Source organism: Oryza sativa, chromosome 8 (assembly GCF_034140825.1).
Source record: "Oryza sativa Japonica Group chromosome 8, ASM3414082v1".
In the NCBI taxonomy this organism is placed as follows: domain Eukaryota; kingdom Viridiplantae; phylum Streptophyta; class Magnoliopsida; order Poales; family Poaceae; genus Oryza; species Oryza sativa.
The window spans coordinates 24,644,113-24,670,365 of record NC_089042.1 but is presented as its reverse complement, the minus strand read 5'-3'; the positions used below and the strand labels follow the sequence as shown (position 1 = coordinate 24,670,365).

At 43.1% G+C, this 26,253-nt stretch overlaps 4 protein-coding genes across 12 annotated transcripts; 1 reads left to right on the top strand and 3 right to left on the bottom strand.

The window, feature by feature from the left end:
* Positions 1 to 862: 862 nt before the first annotated feature.
* On the bottom strand, positions 863 to 5,755 carry LOC107277723 (uncharacterized). Of its 6 annotated transcripts, XM_015793108.3 has the most exons (6): positions 4,370 to 5,755; positions 4,120 to 4,268; positions 3,070 to 3,564; positions 2,759 to 2,984; positions 1,704 to 2,671; positions 863 to 1,610 (listed from the first exon to the last, which is right to left on the bottom strand). In XM_015793108.3, the coding sequence occupies exon 1, from the start codon at positions 5,617 to 5,619 to the stop codon at positions 4,651 to 4,653; it is 969 nt and encodes a 322-aa protein (XP_015648594.1). In that variant the 5' UTR covers positions 5,620 to 5,755; the 3' UTR covers positions 863 to 1,610; positions 1,704 to 2,671; positions 2,759 to 2,984; positions 3,070 to 3,564; positions 4,120 to 4,268; positions 4,370 to 4,650. The 6 variants fall into 6 exon arrangements, with proteins under 6 accessions (XP_015648594.1, XP_066159931.1, XP_066159930.1 ...); XM_066303834.1 differs by lacking the exon at positions 2,759 to 2,984 and having other exon boundaries at positions 1,704 to 2,013; XM_066303833.1 differs by lacking the exon at positions 3,070 to 3,564 and having other exon boundaries at positions 2,759 to 2,841.
* Positions 5,756 to 8,495: 2,740 nt separating this feature from the next.
* Positions 8,496 to 10,358, top strand: LOC107278219 (uncharacterized). Of its 2 annotated transcripts, none has more exons than XM_026019936.2 (2): positions 8,496 to 9,383; positions 10,091 to 10,358. In XM_026019936.2, the coding sequence occupies exon 1, from the start codon at positions 8,636 to 8,638 to the stop codon at positions 9,368 to 9,370; it is 735 nt and encodes a 244-aa protein (XP_025875721.1). In that variant the 5' UTR covers positions 8,496 to 8,635; the 3' UTR covers positions 9,371 to 9,383; positions 10,091 to 10,358. The 2 variants fall into 2 exon arrangements, with proteins under 2 accessions (XP_025875721.1, XP_015648380.1); XM_015792894.3 differs by having other exon boundaries at positions 10,086 to 10,358.
* Positions 10,359 to 11,620: 1,262 nt separating this feature from the next.
* Positions 11,621 to 12,582, bottom strand: LOC4345928 (nuclear transcription factor Y subunit C-6-like). Its single transcript, NM_001422609.1, has one exon. It carries the CDS (start codon positions 12,498 to 12,500, stop codon positions 11,883 to 11,885), a length of 618 nt encoding a protein of 205 aa, NP_001409538.1. The 5' UTR covers positions 12,501 to 12,582; the 3' UTR covers positions 11,621 to 11,882.
* A 2,604-nt stretch (positions 12,583 to 15,186) lies between these two features.
* LOC4345927 (uncharacterized) lies at positions 15,187 to 26,253 on the bottom strand. 3 transcript variants are annotated; one of them, XM_026027372.2, is made up of 4 exons: positions 25,352 to 26,253; positions 22,216 to 22,300; positions 22,044 to 22,130; positions 15,750 to 15,880 (listed from the first exon to the last, which is right to left on the bottom strand). In XM_026027372.2, the coding sequence occupies exons 1-3, from the start codon at positions 26,098 to 26,100 to the stop codon at positions 22,050 to 22,052; spliced, it is 915 nt and encodes a 304-aa protein (XP_025883157.1). In that variant the 5' UTR covers positions 26,101 to 26,253; the 3' UTR covers positions 15,750 to 15,880; positions 22,044 to 22,049. The 3 variants fall into 3 exon arrangements, with proteins under 3 accessions (XP_015649619.1, XP_025883157.1, XP_025883158.1); XM_026027373.2 differs by having other exon boundaries at positions 22,216 to 22,288; XM_015794133.3 differs by lacking the exons at positions 22,044 to 22,130; positions 22,216 to 22,300 and adding an exon at positions 15,187 to 15,549 and having other exon boundaries at positions 15,643 to 15,880.

Genomic DNA, 26,253 nt, shown 5'->3' with positions numbered 1-26,253 from the left:
ATATTTCTAGAGGCTGGAAAAGAATAAAGCATGTTTATTGCACTTGTAGTTACATGTGAATGACCCTGTAAACTATGTTTGGTCTGCACTATTGTTGTATGTGTTGCTCATTTTTCTTTCAGAGAACCCTTGTTAAGCTCAAGTGAAGCTGTCATATAATTGAGTTTTGTGTGTTTGTAAGTTTTTCGTGCTGAGGAACAATTCATCATCATTTTCATTTACACAGTGAAGTTGTTTGATTCTCAACAAGAATTTCATTTTATGTTAATCACCATTGTATTATGACGTATTGTCATAGCGTTAGCACAGTACCAGAGTAATCGAATAAAAAACGCTAGTAGGTTACAAAATTATTAGAACAGATTCGACCAATTAACCCGTATATCTATAGTGGTGAAATCAAGTTGGATCCGCTAGAAAGCATAATCATGTGCTTCTGCATTGAAGGCGTAGAAGCGATGGACACGATCGGAGGAGCCGCCGCCACCATCGGCCACGACCGGCGCAACCTTGAAATCCACAATCAAGGTGGTGTCTCTCTGCACAGCAACTACAGGTCTGTTTGGTTCTATTGTCCAGCTAGCCTAGCTGGGTAAGGGCAAGCCAACTCGTTGCCAGCTTGCCAGGCTTGCCATATACCCTTTGTTTGGTTGGTTTGCTTTCTATGGCAAGAATTAGTGGCTAGCCATTTGGTTCCTTCAACGAATTATCTTGCTCTTTAGAGTATTTTGTGCCGCTTCTTTTCATATTGAGCAAAATAATATTGCACACAGATCAAATTTTTTTAATTGATGGCTTTGTCACAAGAACACTACAGATTCTTTCACAGTTAACTTGGCCACAAGAATAGTACAGATAGAAGTAGTAAAAAGGGCAAAGCTATATGCTAAAAGAATTCCTTGAAACAATCAAATATCTTTTTGAACTACTTTATTACAAGTTCGAACCAAAGCATATCAATTATTCAAATAATATCTAAACTGCACGTTTCATTCTTAAACTATTTAGCTTGAATGCATAGTAATTATTCAAACATCTCAGCAAAGAAATTACATAGCAGCTGGATAGTTTTGTATTATCCATTGTGCCACATATTTCTTAATAGAATCCAGTGGTCTACTCTTCAACATGGCAGCTATATTCTCATGGGTCGCGAGGTAAGTCTGTAGCTCAAGTCGAACCATGACAGGGTATTCCGTCATCTCATCAATTATCTTGAATAGGGATTCATTTGGATGTGTCATATGTGTGAAACGCATGGTTTCAGACATATTATCCATAGCCCCTGTTATCTCATAAACCACATTATCATCAGCTCTAACTCTTTTACCTTTATCAGTTTTTCTACCTTTTGCACGCCTAGAAGATGAGCTACTTCCAGTATTGTTCTCTTGATCTGGAAGACAATCTGAGCCATAATTTGATGAAGGGTCAACATCACCAGGACTGCCATTTTTATCACCAATAAAATCATCATCTTCCATTGGACGGTCATATGGTGTTTGCATAACATTAAATTCCCCTGTTGCATGCTTGTCTTGAAAAATAAACTCCATTTCATCATACCAACGTATGGGGACGTTAATGAATTTAGCCCTTTTATCTTTGGCCTACACATGACAATAAAATGGTAAGAAACATAGACATCCATATAGTGTAAACACGATAGTTATTTGCTAGGAAAGAATAGTTAGAACACTCACATTAGTCATTCGAACAACTTCAGTCTCATCATATAGGATTTTTTTCTCAACGTCATCAAAATTGGCCCCGCTCAAATTCTTTGCCTCCATAATCACCTTCCACTGAGCCTTCAACTTGTGAAACTTGTGATAAACTTGTCGACTTGTGAAGTTTGTGTGATACTTGCCATTAATTTGCTTTGCACATTCCTCATGATGGACTTCTTTAAATACAAGTTGTCTTCCATCAGCCAGTATCTTCTCCTTGTAGTATCGCAACATTTCCTCAACAACCTGGGGCTGCCAAACCACATTGTTCCCTGCCATATTGCTGCAAAAAGTATAAAACATTATGATAACAAGTCAAGAATGACATGGTTCAGTTGTTCCGCCACTTAAATCATGTAAATATAGGAAGCATACACAGCATTACAGTGCAATACAATTCAAGCATACATTGTTCTTTGTATGGACTAGTTTGTTCCTAAAGTAAGATAAAAACATATATGCAGGAACAGAATTTCACAGCACAAATCATCCATGCCTAACATTATGTCTATTTCTCCACATCCTTCTTGCCATATTGTCTCTATCTCGCAGCACCTCTCTTTGCTCTTCACGCAAATCACGCTGAACTCGCCCTGGTGATCTTGGGTAATTTTCAAACCATCTTCGCTCAGAATAGACTAGCTTATCAGGACCACCATTTTGCAAGATCCAATTGTGAAGAATGCAACATGCTATGACAACCCTTACTTGGAATCAAAAAGGATAATATGGCCTAGTTGTAAGAACTTTGAATCGGTTTTTTAGAGTTCCAAACGCTCTCTCAACAGTAGTACGGAGAGAAGAGTGTCTTAAGTTGAATAGTTCATTTGTTGTCTTGGGTTTATTGCTTTTCCATTCACGCAAATGGTATCAGGTTTGGCGAAACGGTGGTAGGAATCCTCTCCTAGCAGCATACCCAGCATCCGCAAGATAGTACTTCCCTGTTATAATATCATTAGCATGATCAATTCTACTAGGTGTATGCATAAGTTATATTTGAGATATAAAGTTATTAGAAGTGCAGCAACCTTCAGGGACTCGTAGGCCATTAGGATGCTCAAGAGAGTGTCTCAGTACTGTTGAATCATGTGCTGAACCCTCCCAACCAGCACTAATATATGTAAACATCAAATCAAAGTCAACAACAGCAAGAACATTTTGTGTAGGAAATGGCTTTCTACCCCGGAATCTATCCGATATTCGAGATGGAACATTGCATGGAACATGGGTCCCATCAATGGCACCAATGCAGTCCTAACCATTCAATTACCAACCAAGTAAGTACATGCAAAACTCCAACATGTTTTTAATTTTAGATGAAATGTGAATAAAGTTATACCTTAAAATAAGGATCAAACCTTTGGTTGCCCAAAATCTTTGATGGCGTATCATGCGTGCGATGCCTAAGCATTTCTGTTCCAAGATGCCCGATTGCATATAATACTTTATTGAAGTACCAACTCACAGTTTCACCAGACCTTGTGAAGTGGAAGCCAATATCACCATTTTTTTTGTGATGTCCTACCGTAGTGAGAAACATGGCAATCTGTTCCTCTACAGTACAGTGCCAAGTATCTCTCAATGCTCCCATACTACGCAGCTTATGACATAGTTTAAAGAACACGGTTTTACCCATACGTAGTTCACAGATACAATGTCTCTCCTCACCACAATAGAGTTTTTGTAAATAGACTATCCTCTCTCTATTTTTCTCTAACAACGAGTATCTAATAGGGTCACTATTCTTGCGCTTATATATGATCCATGTCCAGTATGCCACTAAGAATGCACTGAAGAATGCAATTCTTCTATTAATTAGTGCACTGCCATCCATCTATAAATAAAAATATAAAAAAAAATGAATACTGATTGGATACATGCAGAGTAATATGCATAAAGTAAATGCGCCAGAAAAAAAGGAACGAGCATAACAAAATAAAACTATGTATCAACATAATAAATACTTATTAGGTGCTGATCGATAAAAGCACCTTTATTCCTGTATTGCAACTCATGTTTGTTCTGAATCCTGTTTTTCGTACCAATTAATCAAACACTATATAGAAGTACGGCTATACGGCAGTGTCAAATAATATGAACACAAGGGAAAAAATTAATGGACAAATGACGGTCTAAAGAGCAAATACCAAACATCAATGTATAATGCATACTTCTACTCTTGATTGGTGCCGACGGTCAGAAAGTTCCTAGCTACTACTGCACATACCATCGACAATCCCCATTAATGCAAAATCAGAATCCAGCACCAAAGGCCCAAAATAAGATTACTGGATGTGGAAATAGTACATGAAGCAACATATACAACTCGCATACATCCATCCATGGCAGGAAGATGGAGAGATATAATAAAAGAAAAAGGTTCTCGTACCTGCAAATCTAGACAGACGAGGTGCCGTCGGCGGAAGAAATCAAATTTGGGACCTTCTCTAGACAGACGAGGCGCCGCCGGCGGAAGAAATCAAATCTAGGAGCTTCTCAGCTCTCACCACGAGCAATCATGTGTCCAGCAGCAAACTTCTGCAAGAACAAGCTCTCCTCAAATCGAGTTGGCCTTGCTCTCCGATTTACTGCGTGGAGACTGGAGGCTCTACAACATTTTTATATGGGCACGAGATTACCTGACAGTTCGGCAAGGGGAGGAGGATGATTGCAAATTGACCAGATCTGTGAGTCCTATAGTTCAGCCAAGAGTGGGGGAAGAGAGCGACGAGATCTGCAAGCCCGATTCTTTAGCGAAGAGTGGAGGAGGAGGACGAAATTGGGGGACTGTTTGTTGAAGAAAGCAACAACTTTTGGGAAAAATCGCTTTATCCTTATCAACGATTTTTTTCGCGCGAGGAGCTTGCCGTCGGAGGCGAGCCGATTCGGCTCTCCCTTGTGAGCCAGCCTTTTCTCGCTCCTATGGGCTAGCTCGCCCCCATGGACTAGGATTTTTTTCTGATTCCAAACGACTGGCCTTGCCATCGAAGAGCTTGATTTTCTGGGGTATTTTGCTGACGAAGCAAGAGACTAACAAGTGTATGCCGCCATTAGCTACCTCGGGGACCCTGATTTCAATGGTGCATTCCATCCCTTCGCGGAGGAGCGCCAAGCTGATGTCCACGGCGCCATGGACGCCATGGATCCGCTGGGTGTACACCCCGTGGAACGGTGTGAGGTCGCTGAAGACGGCCACCCCGTCGATGAGCTGCAGGTCGTCTTGTTCCTCCTCCCCTCTCTTGATCTTGAGGTCGTACTCGATCATGGCGGGGTTCTGCAGCGAGACGCCTCGCTTGGGACCCGACAAACTTATGAGCGAATCGGGATCGGAGTAGTGCCCCGGCAAGACGAAGGGGTCGTCCCGGCTGCAGCGGAAGACATAGTTGCGCAGGGGTTCGTAGAGGTCCCGGGCAGCCATGAATCCGTAGATCTGAACCGGAGCGGTGGCGGCGGTGGCGGACAGAGCAGCTATCCTGACGGAGAAGATCTGAATCATGGCGCAGCCGTAGTGGACCGTGCAATCGAGCAAGCATGGCCGGCAGCGATCGGTGGGAGCCGTCAGCCTCATGGGCTCCAAGCGGGTCTCGCTGGCGTCGTCGAGGTGGTAGAGGCCGAGGAGCGAGTAGGGGGGTTTCGGCTTGTAGATGGATCCGTCGCTGTGCTTCACGCCGGTGAGAACGCAGGCTTCGGCCGGTGCGTCCTCGCCGTCGTCGACATCATACAGCAATTCCTCTTCCTCTTCCTCGTACTCATCATCTTCATCCTCCCATCTCTTCTCCTCCTGCGTGATCTTTGGATCGTGGGAAGGAGATGCCGACGTCGACGAGTTCTCTTCCTTCGCCTGTGGCTCCGGTCGCTGGTGATCGCCGGCGTCGTCTTCCCTCCCCATGAGAGAGATCGATCGATCGATTAATCGCTCTCTGGCTGGGTCTTTTTTTTTTTGAGTTATTGGGCTATCTGATTCTGATATAATCTGATGTGATCATGTGAAACCGTATCCGAATCCAACACGGCTGCGTCGTCTCACCGATCCTCTCCCTGTTCGGAAGAGAAAAATCATATGGCTCTCAGCCTCTGACTTCGTTGCCAAAAGGCACGGCGTGCGGTTGGCTCGATATCTGCCGTCCGTTGAATCGGACGCCTGTCCGGACTCCTCAGTAGTCACGTACTCTCTCCGTTCCATAAAAACCAACCTAGTACTAAATGTGACACATCTTAGAACTACGAATCTGGACATATATCCGTTCAGATTCATTGTATTAGAATATATCATATATGGTTTTAAATTTAATTTTTATGGGACGGAGGTAGTACGTAGTTGCCTCCTTAACTACTGCAGGTCTGCAGCCAAGTTCGGCCCAACAACGGCAAGGAGCTCAACAAGATGTTTTCTGCACCTACATTTGCATTGCACCTAGTTGCATGCATGTGTTGTGATCGAAATAGTTGTATAAATATATATATTTTAAAACTATTTCATGTAAAAAAACTGAAAAAAATTAAAGGTTGATGATCATGGTGTAACTTAACATACAAACATGTGAATCCAAATTTAACATATATTTAGAGAAAACAAAAATAAAAAGTCAAGTTTTTTACCGGTAGTATTTGATGTAAGATTATATTTTATTATTTTTGTTTAAAAATAGACCAAATTTAGCCTTCTATGTTCTTAATTTATAGACTTATGGTGCCATAATATATATTACTAGTTTTTTTAAAAAAAATTACAGCTCGTTCTAGCCCGTCCTGTCTGGCTGTGTCTTACAACTCATATCAACCAAAGACCGTCTATCATTGCCGCTCTTCGTCTCTTTGGTTCCTCCTTACTCTGACTCCGGCGTCGTCGTCGTTCGTGACAAGGGGAAGAGGAACCGTCTCATCTTTCTATGGTCTTTGGTTGACATGAGTTGTAACTTGTAAAGTACAAGACGGGCTAGAATGAGTTGTAAAAATTTGAAAAAAACTAGTACTATATATTATGGCACCGTAAGTCTATAAAGACACATGCAAGGCTAAATTTGGTCTAATTTTTTAAAAACAAAAATAATAAAATATAATCTAACATCAAATACTACCGGTAAAAAACTTGATATTTTATTTTCGTTTCTCTAAATATATGTTAAATTTGGATTCACATGTTTGTATGATAATTTACACCATGATCATCAACCTTTAATTTTTTTCAGTTTTTTTTTGCATGAAATACTTTTAAAAAATATACATATTTATACAACTATTTTGATCACAACACATGCATGCAACTAGGTGCAATGCAAATGTACATGCAGAAAATATCTTGTTGAGCTCCTTGCCGTACTTGGCTGCAGTAGTTAAACAGGCGTCCGATTCAACGGACGGCAGATCTCGAGCCAACCGCACGCCGTGCCATGATGCAGATCTTCTCCGTCAGGATAGCTGCTCTGTCCGCCGCCGCTGCTCCGGTTCAGATCTATGGCTACATGGCTGCCCGGGATCTCTACGAACTCCTGCGCAACTACGTCTTCCGCCGTAGCCGGGACGACCCCTTCGTCTTGCCAGGACACTACTCCGATCCCGATTCACTCGTAAGTTTGTGGGGTCCTAAGCGAGACACATCTCGTTGCAGAATTCCTCCATGCATGATCGAGTACGACCTCAAGATGAAGAGAGGGGAGGAGGAACAGGACGACCTGCAGCTCATCAATGGGGTGGCCGCCTTCAGCGACCTCTCACCGTTTCACGGGGTGTACTCACAACGGATCCATGGCGTCCATGGCGCCGTGGACATCAGCTTGGCGCTCCTCCGCGAAGGGATGGAATGCACCATTGAAATCAGGGTCCCCAAGGTAGATGACGGCGACATACACTTGTTAGTGTTCGTCAGCCAAATACCCCAGAAAATCAAGCTCTTCGATTGCACCATTGCAGAGCTATGGAAATGTCAGAAATTATGTGGTTGCTGTGCGGTGAGGTGAGACACCACCTTGATTATGGATGATGGTGGCGGCTCCTTCGATCATGTCCATCGCTTCTATGTCTTCCAGGCACAAGCACATGATTATGCTTTCCAGTGAATCCAACTTGATTTCGCCACTATAGATATGCGGATTAGTTGGTCGAATTTGTTCTAATAATTCTGTAGCGTTAACAAATACAAACCAACCTACAACAACTGTACCAGCCAAAATGCCAATGAACTTAGGGGGTCTATTTGGATTGTTATCTTACCAATTTTTTTAAGTAATACCAAAATTTACCTAACCTTTGGTAAATCATGTTTTTTTTTGGTAAAATTGCATTTGATTATATTTGGATTACTATCAATATGAAGCCAAATGTAAAAGTACAGTGAATAATAATATTCTAGATTGATGCCAAATATAGCATGGTCATTATCAATAAGAGAAAAACTATGGGACGGTGTACCGTCTCAACGGTAGTTCCAGTCCAAACATACCATTTAAATTACGAAAATATTGGTACGGCAAATTGGTAGCAATACATACAGAAGACCATTAGTATCACATTTCACGCATGTTCGCATAATCGCATCACGGCACATTACATGCTAGACCATATCATCAGCTTTTACGGATGATAACGTCCAGAAACAGCCCATTATCATCGCTGTGTTAAACGACCATTAGTAATATGCAAAAGGGCCCCTACCATCCTACGAAATTACCACCCCGGTCCAAAATCCGACCGTTACCTGCCTCCTAAAGCACTCGACCGTTGGACCCAAACCTTCCCTTAATCCACGCGCGCCCCACGCAAATCATCGCTTCTCCCCTTCCATCTCCTCTTCTCCCCGATCTCGCGGCTTCCAATCTCAGATCAACTCGAAGCTTTCCAAACGAATCCCCGCTTTCCTTCCAGAACCATCGCTTCTTGACTTCTTGGGAGCTTCTGGATTCTGATCTATGGAGGAGCAGCCGATCAAGAACGCCGTCCACATCGTGGAGATCCCGGTCACCGGCGACGGGGCTTGTCCTGATGGCGGGAACGCGGAGGTCGCCGCGTTTCTTGACAAGGCGGCGGAGGCGGAGTCTTCCGGGAGCCATCCGCTTGGCGAGATCGCCGGGAGCGCGGGGCACCTGCTGCTGCTGAAGCTGTGGCAGCGGGAGGAGTCCCGCCTCGGCCGCCGCGCGTGCGCGCTCGAGGCGCTCATGGACGCGGCGCGCCGCGACGCGTTCTACCTCTGCGCGGCCTTCCTCGCCTTCCACGGCCTCTCCCTCGCGCTCCTCTTCGCCGCCTCCGTGTCCGCGTCCGCCGTCTCGCCGCCCGCGGAGCAGCGCGCCGCCTGTTGCAGCAGGTGGTGGGTGCCGTCGTCCCTGTCGCTGGTCGCGTCCCTCGCGCTCGCGGCGGCCGTGCAGCTCCGGGTCTGCGCCTACTGGCGCGCGTCGCGGCGGCTGCGCCGGGAGCGCGGCGACGCGCGCGCGCTGGCGCGGTGCGTGCAGGAGCTCCGGATGAAGGGTGCGGCGTTCGACCTGTCCAAGGAGCCGCAGTACGGGGTGACGAGGGCCAAGTGCGCCAGCGTCGAGGGCGCCGGTGCGTGGGGCCCGCTCCGGTGGTGCTACCAGAACATCGTCGCCGCCTGCCTGCTCGCCGTCGCCGCCGCCACCATGTGCTCCGGCAAGTTCATCTTGTGCTCGTAGGCCGGAGGCTAAGGTAAGCTGTGGCTTTCTTCTTCAAATCTTGAGAAAGAAAAATGTTATGGACTTTGGGAGTAAAATTATGTCAACAACTATGTGTAAAATAGTGAAGATTCAGAAGAAAAACAATCATTAGTCACAATTAGGGCCTATTCATTTTTGAGGAATTTCAAATGATTTGGATTCCTAAGGATTAATTCCTGTGAATGTCATTTGGTTCATAGGAATGTATATATAGAAAAATCAAATAAAATTTTCCTTTCCTACAAGTTGTAGAGAGAACAAGGAAATTTTCTATCCACACGAACCTCATGGAAAAATTCCTATGGATTGAAGTGTGCATGTATTCCTATTCCTCTACATTTTGTATTTCTGTGTGTTGAAATTTCTCTAAAACGAATAGGCTCTTAGAATGCTTGTCTGATGTGAATTGTGAAATCTGGACTTACGATGCCACATGCCAGCAAGTGAAATTATAATTGGATACCTCAACATTGTTTCAGCAAATTTTGGGCTTGTTTGGATTGTAGTGAATTTTTGTCCTACCAAAATTTTTGCAACTTCAATAGTTTCAAATGAACGTTTGGTTTGGTATCAATTTCTATCTATGCTAGTTCAAATTCTATACTACCACAAACTCTTTACTTCGTTTGCATTGAAAACTTGATGTTGATTGTTGACGAAATTCCGATGAAAGTTTGCTCTCTCGAACTTGCAGTGCAGCCAGTTTATTGTGTTGATTTGGAGGATACAGAAGGGGATCGCAAATGTTTGTCGCTGCATGCTCGCATAGGACGGACTGACCACTGCTTGTGCTCCAATGGTTACGAGACAACAACATTTTTTCTTAGCCCTGAGATGTCCAAAGGGCATATTCTTTGTATTGATTTAGTTCCTGAAACTCAAATACTTTGTTGTTCTGGTTTCCAGTCAGTTTTGACAATGTAATAACATTATGCATTTCAGCAAAGAAATGTTATTTTTTCAGTCATCGAACTACCTTGCAAGATTCCACATAGGCAGTTTTCTCACAGGCAAACTGAATGGAGATGGCTCCAGACCAATCGCTCAACGATTATCCGAACATGCAAACATGACAATCTTTCCATTAGCCATCAGGTAGAATAACGGGACATATCCTTTTATTTTTCAGAGAGCTGTTATGAGTGTGACATCCTACCTGTCATTGATTGACCTATCCCAGCCAACGCTGATTTCAAATTAGCAATTCCTGTTTTTTTTTTCAGAACCGCAAAAGTTTTGTTTAGCCATGATGTTACAACCAATCACTACATAACAGAAACATAATGCAAGATACAAAGCAATTTGAGGTACAAAGAAATTATAAACGAGCAGCCAAGTCAGTATGATAGAACATAAGATAAGCACTTGTCTCCTGTCTCTTACTAGTGCTTTTCCAGTCCTCAACCATGAACAGCTGAAACTATAAGAATATTGGGGTGTTTTCAGGTGTACAGTTAAAAGAAGTCTTGTCAGTGACTAAGTGGAGTGAGTGCTCGTGGCAATCATGATCACAAAGCAACAAATTTTGTGGCTTGGCAGAATATAAAATCACATACTGAATTGACCATTACAGCTTATCAAGGCCAGTATTGTCACTGGATTTGGATCCAAAGGTAGATAGAGCATGGAGCTCTTTTCCTAAGTTTGTTGATGAACAACCATCAAGATGATTTAGGGCCACTGCTCAAAAGACGGCCAATAATCCATCAAGTCACTCAAATGTCCTGACTACAGAAGAATCATCATGTCGAAGAATATAAACATGAACGCTAAGCAAAACTTTGTCAAATTAATAAGTAAATATCAGTAAGTGCACACAACAGATGTTGCAAAGAGAATACAAATTACACATGGAACTAAGGACACTTGTGTGCATACAGGTCTATAACATCAGCTATAACAACAGAATGCAAGACTTTGGTACATCATACACTGAAAGTAATACATCCATAGTTTCACACATTGAATACTTACTTAAAGGAGGAAATGAAATGCCCATTCATAACTAAAAAAAAGTACCAAACAGTCATATAGCTGGACATTGCAGCAAAGGCAAAACATAAAACTAAAATCAAAGCTTCACAAATATATGTTTTGAGCAGAAACATGTGCTGTTTAAGTTCCATCCTAAATGTCTAAAATATACTGTCACAACCAAATTAGACAAAGGAAATAGAGAATAAATCATTTCTCAGTAACTGATGTTGAACAACAACTAAGAGAGAACATGGGTAATAAATAATTCATTGTGATATAAGTTAGACATGCATCAAAACCACCATACAGCCTTCCTCAATCGCAACAAAGCTCGCCCAATCCTCAAATCGGATTGTTTATACACCGAGAGGAGGCTCCTCACAATGATAATCACATCTTCTAGTTATTACACGGCAACAACAAGCAAAACATAATAACAACTACGACAACAGCAGAAAAGCATTCCATAAATAAAAATCGCTAAATAAACTTGAAGCTATACGGTAGGAAAATGTTACTGCGGCTGGACATAGTAGTAGGCCATGGGGTCGGTGGCGGGCAAACCGGCGGCGGGGTGGGGGATCCCGGCGGCAACGGCGGCGGCGGCCTCGGCGTCCTTGGCCTCGTCGCGGGGCACGATGTCGACGAGGAAGTCGAAGACCTCGGTGCGGGCGATGGCGGCGGCGATGTCGGACTTCTGGAGCGTGCGGCGCTTGTTCTCCTCGGCGTGCGCCCAGCCGCGGTGGGTGAGCTCGAGGATGAACATCTCGCACGCCCTGGCGAACACGACGGGGGCCTCGGCGGCGATCATGCGGACGTCCTCGTCGGCCTTCATGATCTTCTTGATGCGGGCGAGGGGGAGGTTGTGGTTCTTGAAGTCGGTGGTGTGCTCGATCTCGCGGTACTGCTCCGCCCAGAAGTTCTGGAGCTGCGCGGCGGCGGCCTGCTGCGAGGCGGCGGTGGCGGCGGCGGAGGCGGCGGCGGCGGCGGGGGGAGGCGGGGCGTAGAGCGGCGGCGCGTGGGCGTAGGGCCCGACGGGTGGGGGGTAGGCTCCCGCCGGCGGGTAAGGGACGGGGGCGCCCAGCACGGGGGGCGGAGGAGGCGGAGGAGGGGTGGTGGATTTGGGCTCCATTGCTAGGGTTTCTCTCCGGGGGAGGAGGGGAATGGAATGGAATTGGGGGAATTGGTCGCAACGGTTGCTGCCGATGCGGAGCGTGGCCGAGTGGGGAGAAAGGGAGGAGGGCTTTCGTTAGATTAATTACCGTTGCTTTCTGGATTAATTGCAAGATTAATGAGCAAGATTAATGAGGCGGCCCTAGTACATCTTCACTTTGTAAGAATATGTTTAAGCTCGTTTTCCCCAAGACGCTTTCCAATCTGCTAAACGGTACGTATTTTACAAAGTATTTTATAAAAAATATTGAAAGTAGCTATATTTATGATGTTATATTTTTCATCAAAAATAATCGGCATATTTTTCATCTAAAATTATACATTGTAAGATTATATTTTTTTTAAAAAATAGTCAGCATGTATTTACATTATAAGTCCGTAAATTACATATATAATTTTACGGGGCTTCTCTTTTGTCTGGTGGAAACGAGGCTGAGCTGAAGCCTTTTACTGCGCGTCTGCGCCTTTTGCCCGCATCTCTTGCCGTAAACTCCATCGGCTTTGGGAGAACATTGGGTCATCGAGCGTTTTGAGAAGAAGAACACAAGATTGAGAATCATTAGAGAAATTAATTAAGAGGGCTGCTATATACCAGTATCTCGTTGAAAAACAGGATGATTCTGAAACCGACACGGTATCGCCACCGCGCGCGTCAACAAAAACAGAAAGAATCATATCGCACCAATGCTCGCCGCCCTGCCTGAACTCATCCCAGCGAATCCTCCTCAGAATTGCGTGCCTCCACGCGCGATTCCTTGTCGGCACGAGCTCCTCCGCAACCCGATGAATCTTCCTCGGAATCGCGCGATTCCTCGCAAGCGCGAGCACCTCCGCATCCCGAAGATTCATCCTCGGAATCGCGTGCCTCCTCGGTTGATTGTGCCAGCGCACGCGGTGTTTGCCGATTTCCTCTACAATCCGGCACTCTGCTCTTGCCTCGTCGATTGATTATGCTCCGGCTCTGCGCTGCAAGCTCAACATTAGCACGCGTAAGAATTCTAAAGCCACTTCTCTACCGAGTGAATCCCCTTTGTGTGCACTTTCTGCTAGTGTGTTTGTGGCTAGCGAGTCAGTTGTGACAGCAGTAGTAGATGAGTTAGTGTCGGATGAGTTAAGTGCTGAAATAGAGATATTAAAAGAGGTCCTTGTTAGAGTTGGATGTGACCCAGATGATATGGAAGTGGATAGAACATATGATATGCATGACTTGTCCCTGTGTGGTGCATAAATTGATGGTATTCACTAGAAGAAGGTAGCAGGGCCCTTTGTTGGCATGGAATTTTTGTCACATAAGGAAGCTCAGGACTACTACAATCGGTATGTAAAAGATTGGGGTTTTGGCACAAAGGTCTCGAGCAACAAGAAAAGTCATGTCACAAAAGAGTATAACATGTATGAATTTTCTTGTCATTCAGAGCGTATAACCAGGGAACCTAAAGCTTTAGCATCGGGCAGCCCTGGCGGTGAATCAAGAACAGCCAACAAGTTTCCCAAAAAGAAAGTTTCAAAGGGTAGGCCAAGAAAATCAACTAGGCTGAAATCTGTTCTTGATGGTAACAACAGGGGAAAGAAAAGAAAGAAGTCAGAAAAAAGTGTTAAAGCTAGTGGTCTATAGTTGCAAATAGTGTACAGGTAAACTTTTGACAAGTTGTTCATGAAATGCTTCTGTAGAAAGTATGAAACTTATAATTGTTTGGTTGTATGCAGGGCTGAAAAAAAAGGGGATTTGTAATTATGACACTACAAACATTAACCTTTGTACAAAAAATGACTGCTTAATCTCCAATATTTGTCAAAAGATTGCTTGTGTGTTTGCATACTATCGTTGAACTTTTGTATTAGAAAAATGATCAAAAGATGTACACTGAGTGTCTTGCCTGTTGGTGGAGATAGTTTTTCACACACAATTCTCATGTGATTGCTGAAAATTTTCACACAAGTAGCACATGATTCCTGTGGTTTTCACAGATGATACTCTATTAGAATCATGTGATACTCTAGTAGGATCACATGATCCTAATAGAGGATCACATGATACTCTAGAGGATCACATGGTACTCTTGTAGGATCATGTGATACCTCTGTAGCATCATATATTTCTCCTCAAAAAAGTATAATTAAGTGTGATACATGTGAGGTATCACACATGATCCTACTTAGGTATCATGTCTTCTTACATGATCCCTATAGGTTTCACAGATGATACTTAGTAGGACGGTGTGATACTTACAAGTATCACACATGATCCTACTTGGGTATCATCTCTGGTAACATGATCCTTGTGGGGTTTCAGAGGTGATACTTTAGTAGGATGGTGTGATACCTATGAAGTATCACACATGATCCTACCTAGGAAAATCATCTATCATGATACCTGGGTAGGTAGGATCATGTGAGACTTTACAGGTATCACACATAATGAAACTTTAAGGAGAATCACGTTTCATTATGATTGATACCTGTGAAGTATCACATGATCCTATCCAGTATCATGTTTTGTAAAGTGGTTCCCTATAGGTTTCACATATGATACTTGAGTAGGATCATGTGAACTCTAGGATGTATCATGATCCTCCTCGGTATCATTTCCTCAGGTTTCATATGATACTGAACTCAGTTTCATTGTGTACAACGTACTCAAACTATATTTAGTCCACAGAAAAGGTCTACCTAATATAATTCACTTCTTTACCAACATATATGTACATGAAAACAGTAGCCACATACACAGTTCATGTCATTTGATTGTTGTGCCCTTCACAACCTTCCAGTTTAAGACAAAAACAGTAGCCACATACACAGTTCTGAAACTTGACTTGTTACATATGTTGGTTGGGGCAGAGGGAGGGAGGGGGCTACAAAAATGGACTAAGCACACATCCAACACTGCTTGAACCAAATGAGCATATTGGTTCTGAAGCTTAGAAACGACGTTTTGGATGTAAGTCGTTGAAGCAATGGTACAGCAACCTTTTGCATAGCTCCCTACGATATTCTTTCATGTAGTCCTGCATGGATGACAAGAATGAAGCAAAAAATTCGTTTCTTGAAAAAAAAAGAAACATAATCACCTTGTAAAAACTAAAAATTCAAAGAAGTACCGCATTTTCATTGTCTAGTTTCAACTCTTTTTTGCAAGCGCATTTTGATTTTCCCATAGGACCATTGCGATGTACAGTGGGTTTTATTGCACATGTCTTCTTGTTGGAATGAGCAGTGTTAGATTTGTCAAGTCGGGGTGAAGCTGAGCCCTTGTTCAACCTTGGAGAGCACCTTGTCTTCTTTGAAACATGCATGAAATCGGATTCGCTTGAAGCAGATGGCAATGCCATTTCAACTCTGTGCACATGTGTGAAAGGACAAAGAAAATATCATTTCAATGGTGATTCATCCTCGATTGAACCAAAGTATCAAATCATTTTAAAACAGAAAACACCCAGCCAGCCACTGAGATCTGCAAACATCAACAGGAAAAAAAATCCAAATCATCTGTATCTATGACTTAGCTGCATCTGCCATCTCTATCGCCACACATTGCCCTCTATGACAAAGAGGATAACAATTGACAAGCAAAGCGTGCCCAGAACTAGAAGCCATCAACTGACTGATGTAGATTTCTCTAATTTTGTTTACGCTTCAGTTCACCTAAAAAAATCCTAAGCAGTAAGCTACTAGTTGAATGGAGATTTCTCTGTTTCAAGACAGTGTGTACTTGATAACGACAAAATTGCTCCAAGAAATATTTGCCTTCCCATCTATATACAGCTAGAAGCATTTTTAGCGATCTATTCCAATTCGAACATTTTGTTGCAAGTATCATATCAAGTATCATATGATTCAGCACATACACACATCCCTCACCTCTACTACGAACACCCCCAGTGAATGAACAAAAACACACAGAAAAAAGGGAGAGTATTAGCTTACTTTGATTTCAATTTGGATGTGTTATGACGAGCCCCATCCATAGGTTGGGGATTCAACGAACCCAAGAAAACGCAAAAATGAAGAGATGTTAAAAATGAAATCAGGAAATCGATTAAAAAAGAGGAATAAAAGAAAGGGGTATCGTGCGCACTAGCTCCGCCGCAGCAGCCGCCACTGGCTCCACCACAGACGCCGCCACCACCACGCTCACGCCACTCTCCCTCACCGGTACAACTAACCTCGTGCGCACCGGCGCCGCTGAAGAGGAGGAGCCGCGAGCAGGCTCCACCGCCGCCGACCCCGCCACCGCAGCCATGGTCGCGACAGTTTGGGAGCTGTAGGTGTCTGTTTGGGAGTGACTTAGATGCTTCTCGAGGGTGTGTATCTGATCCTTAAGAAATTGTCCTGTCCAGGACCGACCCCAAACGGTATACCGGTAAGTAGCATTTCTGATTAATTAAATATTAATTATTTTAATAAAAAATAAATTAATATCATTGTTTGTTTAAAACTAGAGAAAATCCTTTATATGTCCCCTAAAGGTTTAACCAATTCCTTCTATATCTCCGAGTCTTGTCCCCTCCCTTGTATGCCTCTGAATTTTAGTTTTGACCCCTTTCATGCTCATCCCGTTAGATGAATGTTTAATTCCTATGAAAAAGACTATTTTGCCCTTAGACATGAAGGGAACGTGGATTTTTTTAACGGTCAGGTTGGGCACCTGAATAAGATTCAAATAAAGTCATTGTACAAGGGGAGGATCAAGGAACAAAAGGAAACAGAGAACTACACGGGAAAACCTGAAGAAGATAAAACCCCAACTCCCCAAGCGGAGTTGAAAAAAAGGCAAAGAAATCAGAAGATTACAGGAGGCAGAGCGCCCTCGCGAATATTGATTTCCAAATTGAGACAACGCAACGGTGGTTGGAGCTAAACCGATGTGACCAGAGGCCAACATCCTCCAAGCAGTTCTTGAGAAGACGTTGTGAATCCCCTGGAACTCTACTTCATTCCTGTGAATCCAGAGCCTCCATCAGCAGTAGCAGAGAATTCCTGTGTAGGGTGCTTGGGAGATCCCCTGAAGAGGGAGACCTGTCGATGTTTGCCATGGAGTCCGGACCTGGAGGTACTTAGATGAGGGACCAGAAAGCCGAGGCAAGTGTGCAGTTGAGGAAGATGGTCTGTCCTCTACAGGTTGGTTGCATATCTCGCAGGAGGCAAACTGTGTAATGTATTTTTGGAGGAGGTTGCAGCGTGTTGGGAGCTTGTTTTTAGTGAGGAGCCAGGCGAAGAATTTTACTCTTTGGGTGTGTGGTGTGTGTGTGTGGGGGGGGGGGTGGGGGGGAGCTTGTGAAGATACTAGATTTTGCTGCTAGGGAACTTGATATGATGTCTCGTGTGTTTGTGAGATGGGTCTCTTGGAGCATAGTCTTAAGGAGCTAGAGTTGTTGCTCTGCTTGGAGAGACAGACGTGGAACCAGGGAATAATTAACTATTTGCCACTCTTATGAGTGGCTCTAAATAATTTGCCACTAGACCCACATGCCATAGATATATGAGGGTCCACATGTCATAGACAGCGAGTGGCAAATCATTATAAATGTCCCTGGAACCAGTGAGAGGTTCTGGATGTTCGTGATGATAAGTTGCGCTGTGCATTCCTTGTTGTTCGAGGAAATGTGGAAATTATAGAATAGCTATATTGTTGGAAATGTATAATTTTTTTTATAAAAGACTATTATATTCATGATTTTATTGTACAATGTATTATTCATGGAAAAGTTTACTTTTACATAATGACATAAAAATTAATACTTATTTACTTATTAAAAGAGTTTACATAGCATTTTTTATGGTAGTTCAACATATTTTTTCATGTTGTATATATTATATAGGAATGCTTTCCAAAACTATGTTTATCATTTAAAAATGCTACACATTCTATTTTAATATATATTAATTTTTTTATGTACAACAAACTTATGAATATTATAGTCACACAACAAATTTCTATACTTCCAACAGTATAGTCCACAAAGTTATACATATTCCTCAAATATTGAAGGGTAAAATTGACTTTTCTACACCTATTAAACGGTCAACTAACGATCAATTGATGACAAGGGTATGTAACAGATCCAAATCAAAATTCAGAGGTATACCAGGGGGTGAAGAAAACTAAAGGACATAGAAGGGATCGACTAAAATTTCAAGGATAGGGAAGGAAATTTTTTTATTAACACTATTATTTTATATGAAGTTTTTAAAACAATAGTTTGGAAAACGTGTGAAAAACAACATAAATCTTTCATTAATCTCTTGTTTGTGTAGGACCGAACAAAGCCAAGCGAGATACCAACAAAAATAGCCAACCTTATTGCACTTCGCAGTCCTATGTTTTGGTTGTTGGTTCCCTGATTTTTTTTCATCTATGATAGTTAATGTTAGATGTATGTTACGAGGGCCTTTGACTGAGCCTGTCAAAACAAGTCTACAACCACTAGGATGAATCATGGTGACAAAACGCCGAAAGTCACAAAGACAGAGGCCCTGTTTGGGGGAGCTTTTCCCAGCTGCAGCTTTTCCCAAAAGCTGTTTCTGCTAGAAGCTGCCCCAAACAGTCCACAGCTTCTGAGAATATGTAGTTACAGATTCTGAAAAATGAACTAAGAAGCCAGAAGCTGGAGAAGTTGGGTTTTAGAGCTTTTCCAGATTCTCAGAAGCTGGCTACCAAACAGCTGCTTCTCAGAATCTAAAGCTCCTCCAAACAGGCCCAGAGGCTCTGGGCTAAGCTGAAGACCTTCGCCCCCCGAGCTGAAGGACTCTAGGCCCAGAGTGGCCAAGCAACTAATGGAGGCCCTCCTGACGGCCCAAGAAAAAGCCCAAGACTAAATTGTCTATAATTACTCTCATAAATGTCCGTATCACAAGGGTAACAATATAAATTCCCTTGTCTTAGTAAACCCTAGGGCACATGAGGCTGCACTAAGCCTATAAATAGGCCCCAAGGGGCATGTATTGAGGGTATCCCTAAGAAGATTTTCAATATTAATATATTGTTTTTCCTTTTCTACTAGAGTAAAGCCTGTCATTCGACAGACGCAGTTGTCATTTGACAACAGTTAATACTAACATACATATTAAATAAGTGGTAAAGGTGTTTAATTTAGCATGGTGGGCCTACATAATTATATAGTTAGCACCCATACTAAAATATCCAAATATTTTTACATATGATTTTCTTTTAAAAAATTGAGAAATAGTCATCTTATTGTTTTAGGATTTTGAAAATTCATACTTTATCAATAGCAGGATCCTAATTTTGTAGTTTTTTTTAAAAAAAATCATACCACTCACACTCCTTATTTCTTTGCCTGACGTACATATTTTTCTGTTCGTTACAGCTTCCACCATATTATCTTTAAAAATCAAACCTAGAGTTCATTGTCTTGCTAGGTTCCTTTAAGAAGTTACATCAAACAACTCCATCTTACTATTTTACGGTTGCCTCTTATTTTTATTATCATTATTAAAAATGATCTAAACTAATCATTATTGGGTCTGGCTTATAAATTTTAAATGTCACATGCTACTATCCTACTTCTTTGATTGCCCATTACCATTCCTATTATTAAGACTGGAAAAATCAAATCCAATCATTATTAGGTTTTTTAGTTGTTAGAAATTTGCTTTGTCAATGCATGCTTAACTCTTTTGTCTTCCCTCGGCTTATCCTCTTAATAATATAATATAATATATTTTTTACTTTTTTATTTTTCAAATTTTAATTAATCTCATGGTATTTTTTTTATTAATGTGGGAATTTTTAGCTTCCACTAATAAACTTACCCATCCTAATAATAACTATGACTGCCTAGCCAATCAGTTTTTCAAGTTTACTAAAATTTTTTTGCTAAATTATTTTTCTAAGGTTTTCATAAAAAAAGAGTTTTTATATGATTAATTCTATGAATTATTCTCCTCTAAATCCCTTCAATTTTATTATGCGTTAATTAGTCATAATTCAATTTATTTTTTTCGTTACAAAATATAAAAGTTAAATTTTAACTTGCATGTTTTTGGAGTAATTTACTATATATTAATTTCTTATTAAGTTTTTTTTTGAAAATTTTTCATAATTATATGTATGACTTGCAAATAATGAGAGGATATCCTCCCGAGGGTTTAGAATTCACTAAGTTCAAAAATGTATATAAAACAAATATAGGGCGTTAGTACATCCAATTAAATCGAGACTTGGGCATGAGTTTGAATCGTTGAATACGCTCGTAGTGAACATGATTTATTTGAGTTACTAAGTCATGAAATCATTGGATTCTCCAACTTATGAATCTTATGATTCCGGGATAAGATAACTTTGCTGTTAGAGTTGAAGTTTAAAAGTATATATATATAAAAAATAGAGTTTTAGTAAATCTAATTGAATCGAGACTTGGGCTTGAGTTTGACTGGTTGAATATGTTCGTAGTGAATAGGATTTCTTTGAGTCACTAAGTTATGAAATCATTGGATTCTCCTACTTATAAATTTCATGATTGTGGGATAAGATAACTACAAAGCTTTAATCTTGTTGGTTCTAGCTTCTATTTGCACTTCATAGTTACTTTCATATAATATTCAAACATGATGAACTATCTCTAGTAATAAGAAAATTAATATGGACTCGTATTGACCCTGCCGGTGAAGGTGATGACCACATCCCATTTTCTTAAGAGACTATCATTGTCAGTCCGTCTAGTGTAAAAAAAATAGCGTTATCAGGATGCCAGCTTGGAGGAGCTCTGTGCCCTCCAGTATAAGAGATAAGTCATAATGTTAAAGGGTAAGAAAAATAGGGTTATTAGAAGGCTAGCTGTTAAAGTGTTAGAAAGATAAGTCATAATGTCAAAGGGTAAGAAAAATAAGGTTATGTCAAAGTGTTAGAAAGATAAGTCATAATGTTAAAGGGTAAGAAAAATAAGGTTATTAGGAGGTTAGCTGTCAAAGTGTTAGAAAAATGAGGTTATCAAGAGGCCAACTTGGAGGAGCTGCTCCATAATGCTTCTTGTAGTGAAGCTTAAACGAAAATGTGAGTAACTTATGCTTATTTTGTAAATTGCTTCACGACAATATTAATGTGTACATATGTTCATTTATTTATTACTACAAGTTGTATAAAATTTATTTATTACAAGTTAATGAAGAATGTGTTTCGCTGATTCACACCTTAAATAACTTGGTCTGGATATGACGTTTCTACCCCTCACAAGTACAGATAGCATGGCAATGAGGGGTAGAAACGTCATATCGTGTGCATGGCTGGGCCAATAGCGATCAAGGCAGACGGAAAACGATCGAGAATTGACGGATGTGTTAAAAATGGGAACGGGGTGAACTTTTGGGTGCTATTAAAGTGAACAGGTATCTTTCGGTGCCATAAAATTAAAAACGTGATCTTTCGATGCTATATAACCAATTTTGCCTAATAATAAATAACTGCCTGATTATTTTTTACTTTCTAACATGTTAGTGCTACCTAGATGGTATCATCACATGTATCACTAATGCAAATTACCTTTATTCAGAAAATTTTGTTGAGTTGGCCTTCTCTGATCGGAATCATGAGAATAGTTCCTCCCATTTGGATGCAATTTTCCAAAGCCTGTGAAGTGGTCGAAGTGGACACCGTATTAATATGTGGCTAGATGACAGACCCCAACGCACTGAATCAGCTACTCTTGCAGTACCTGAAGGCATTGAAGAACTGCTGGTCTCTCAGTCGAGGTGGCCCACTCCTGAAAAACTTGATGAACAGGGTACCTGCTGGTGGCACTAAAGAAAATGATCAATCCAACCAGCAACATTTGCATCAATCAGAAATTGAGGCAAGAGAAGAAGCACCAACAGAACAAAGTGAAAACTATGATAACACAAACTACTCTGGCAGCAAGGCCCGTGTTAGATGGTTCTGAAAGTGCTGGTCCTGCACCTCCCAATGATGCACTTCAAAGAGATTTGTCTAGTGCAAGTGAGCATGTCACAAATGCAATATGAATGTAATGATGTTGTAGTAAGTGAGCAGTGGCAGCGAGGGGAAAACCTAAGGAGTTTAAGGGCATGATGATGGTGATCAGCTTGGAGCTTCAAACATGCTTCCTTTGGGTGATTCGCAGGCAGCTTCGTGATCAAGGAGACTATCAGGAAGTGTTGTGCTAGGTAGCAGCAGAGATATATCTCTGGAGAGAGTCAGGTGTCAGCGAGGTTCCTCAAAAATCAAAACTAAGAATCTGATCAAAATGCCGTTGAGGGGGATCAGGAGCCTAATAGAACTGCTGACACTGACTCAATTTTTGGAGGCTCTTTCAGAGGATTTAGGTTGAAGTTCTTTCTTCATGTCCAAATCAAGTGACCCAGACTTCTAATGAATAACCTCAAAATGATGGGGATATTTTTCTGAACGTCTTACACCAAAGACATTGCAAAATTCACATTGATAGAGCAGGAAAAAATTATAAGATTATAACCCTAGTAGGTCGTAATTAGGAAAACAAAGAAAAAAATAACCACCACCCACGCATCAACAATGCCAACACATAGACCCGGGAGAAGACTAGCATCGGACTTACTGCCGCTAAGTGTGACCGACCACCGCTAGGCCAACATAGGAACTACAACCGAGAACGCCCAAAACCCACCCTAACAACCAACACCAAAACTCCGCTCTAGCCACATTTTTGGGATTGAGGAGGAGAGGGTGAGAGAGAAGATGGAACTGCTTTCCCCCTAGGCCCTGCAATGTGGTCAACTTGCGCAAACTAGGGTGCCGATACAAGAGGACAAACATCTAGAGCGAGCTTGCACCAGTTACTTGGGAGGTTTTGACAAGGGGCTGCCAAGACGACGTCTCCAAGGAGAAAAGCGACGGTGCTGGTGCTGCCGCCGTCCGTCGAGGTCTCAGAGAGAATCAAGACTGGGTTTTTACCCGTCAGCCCACAAGAGGAGGGGGAAGGCGCAACGCCCTTAGGAGGGGAAACGATGCCCGCCCCTGCCTATCCATACATATTGCTCCGATGCTCCACTATCGACCATTCTCCACTGGCACGTAGACACTGCTACACAGTGGCAGAGTGCAAGGTCAGGTGCTCGTCATACCTTGCGTCGCCCGCACGAACCCCCACCCCCTGCCTTCTACCTGAAATTTTTACATTTTGGTCCTTTTTTGAAAAAAATATTTTATAAATGGACCCCTGAAAAAACTTAAACCGGAAATAGTCCTTTTGGGGCACCAGAGTGGATGGCGCCGTCCCCCAACATGGCGCCGTCCTTTTGGGGCTTATTTTGTGTTACGTCGGGTGTTGATTTGTTGACTAGTGAACCCTACCTCAAAATTTCCTATCGGCCAGACGGCCATCTCCAAATCTCCATCGATTCCCCAACTATGTAGCCGTTTGACGAGTGACGACGGCGTGGGTGCACGGGGGCGCGGGAGTGGATGGCAGCAGCAGCAGTAAGGCGGAGCCGCGAAGGGGCGCCAGTGAGCAGTTGCGGCCTGCAGCTAGGCAACGCATCCACGCCAAAGCGGACGCGCGGCAGCGGGCTATCAGGGGCAACAGGTGCGACGCGGCACGACAAGCAGGAAGCAGCAGGGCAGGGCAGCAACAACAAAAGAGTAGTGCAGCAGACAGCAGGAGCAGACCGGTATGCTTGCACATTTCATCACTTGTTCTTCTTTGTTTAGAAGATTCTCTCTATATATCCTCCCAAGCCTTTATATGTGATGTATTGCTGAAAATTTATTACTTACGGTATTCTTTAGTGTCTACTCTTCTATTTACTCTTGGTTACAAACATAATGGGTTGTCATGAGTTATTGTTGCCACGCTGGACATAGTCTTGTTAAGATGTTGTGTTGTGCAATTAAGGTTGTTTTTCGGTCTATTATTGTTGTGTATTAACTCACGCTTGTCCATTGGCCACACCTAGATTTTTTTTCGTCCTCCGCCACTGCTGCTACACCGACGCTCCCCGCTGACCAACCTCCGCATGCCGCCACACTAGCACCTACTCTCTGCGCCGGTCACTCACAACCGTGGGGCCTAGTCGTCGGCCACGTCTCTTTAGTGTTGGACCTCCTGTGGCCAACTGTGCCTCCATGCCACTCCGGCCTCCTGCGCAGGTGGGCTTCCGTGCCACGCCGACCTTCTACCACCGACCGCGCATCTCACGTCGCGCTGATAAAAGTAACTTGCATAAAACTGATTTAGGTTACTCTAGGTTAAGACTAGAGTACTCTAGGTTATCTAGGTTACACATAAAAGTAAAATTAATATACATGAGAGTACTCTACGTTACTCTAGGTTACATATAAAAGTAATTTACAAACATAATTATTATTTTATTATAATATAATCCTGTAAGATCTTGTTTTAAGATATAATTGCAACGAACACAATGGTATAATAGGATTGTAGATCGAATATATAGTTTAAGAGAAAATTCTATAAAAAGAAAAAGAAAGATATGTCCTGGTTGTATTAAAAGCAACATAGAATACTCTGCTATCTCTGGTTTAAGATTCTCGGTTTAGATTTTACCAAAAAAAAATCCGAGAGACGAATTAATGTCTAAAAAATACAAGATGTGACACTAGTACGATAGTATCTAGATATTTCATATCTTGTACTAGATTTATTTCTTATGAGACGGTGGAGTATATATAACTAGAAATTCAAAACAGCGGATTCCTTAAAAGATTACGGAGACCAGCCTGCAAATACGCTTAACGAGGGGAAGGTATTTTTTTTACTCATAGTTGCTGACATAATTTTACTTCTAGGCCATAGCATTTTTCTTTCTCGAGATTTGAAGAAAGACACAGCTTACCTTAGCCTCCGGCCTACGAGCACAAGATGAACTTGTCGGAGCACATGGTGGCGGCGGCGACGATGTTCTGGTAGCACCACCAGAGCGGGCCCCACGCACCGGCGCCCTCGACGCTGGCGCACTTGGCCCTCGTCACCCCCGTACTGCGGCTCCTTGGACAGGCCGAACGCCGCGCCCTTCATCCGGAGCTCCTGCACGCACCGCGCCAGCGCGCGTGTCGCCGTGCGCACTCCCGGCGCAGACCCGGAGCTGCACGGCCGCCGAGAGCGCGAGGGACGCGACCAGCGACAGGGACGACGGCACCCACCACCTCCTGCAAGGCTGCAACAGGCGGCGCGCTGCTCCGCGGGCGGCGAGACCACCGCGGCGGACGCGGACGCAGACACGGAGGCGGCGAAGAGGAGCGCGAGGGAGAGGCCGTGGAAGGCGAGGAAGGCCGCGCAGAGGTAGAACGCGTCGCGGCGCGCCGCGTCCATGAGCGCCTCGAGCGCGCACGCGCGGCGGCCGAGGCGGGACTCCTCCCGCTGCCACAGCTTCAGCAGCAGCAGGTGCCCCGCGCTCCCGGCGATCTCGCCAAGCGGATGGCTCCCGGAAGACTCCGCCTCCGCCTCCGCCTCCGCCTCCGCCTCCGCCCCCGCCTTGTCAAGAAACGCGGCGACCTCCGTGTTCCCGCCGTCAGGGCAAGCCCAGTCGCCGGTGACCGGTGTCTCCCCGATGTGGACGGCGTTCTTGATCGGCTGCTCCTCCATCGATCAGAAACCTCCCAAGAAGTCGATGTTTCTGGAAGGAAACAGAGGATTCGTTTGGAAAGCTTTGAGTTGATCTGAGATTGGAAGCAGCGAGATCGGGGAGAAGAGGAGATGGAAGGGGAGAAGCGATGATTTTGCGTGGGGCGCGCGTGG

What these genes read in the sequence shown, in the direction of transcription:
- LOC107277723 (XM_015793108.3), bottom strand. Translation starts at nt 5,619, where the DNA reads ATGGGGAGGGAAGACGACGCCGGCGATCACCAGCGACCGGAGCCACAG.
- LOC107278219 (XM_026019936.2), top strand. Translation starts at nt 8,636, where the DNA reads ATGGAGGAGCAGCCGATCAAGAACGCCGTCCACATCGTGGAGATCCCG.
- LOC4345928 (NM_001422609.1), bottom strand. Translation starts at nt 12,500, where the DNA reads ATGGAGCCCAAATCCACCACCCCTCCTCCGCCTCCTCCGCCCCCCGTG.
- LOC4345927 (XM_015794133.3), bottom strand. Translation starts at nt 26,100, where the DNA reads ATGGAGGAGCAGCCGATCAAGAACGCCGTCCACATCGGGGAGACACCG. An exon ending in CTCGTAGGCCGGAGGCTAAG is followed by an intron (nt 15,881 to 25,351) that starts GTAAGCTGTGTC and finishes ACATGTGCACAG; the next exon opens with AGTTGAAATGGCATTGCCAT. An exon ending in AACTAGACAATGAAAATGCG is followed by an intron (nt 15,550 to 15,642) that starts GTACTTCTTTGA and finishes TCATCCATGCAG; the next exon opens with GACTACATGAAAGAATATCG.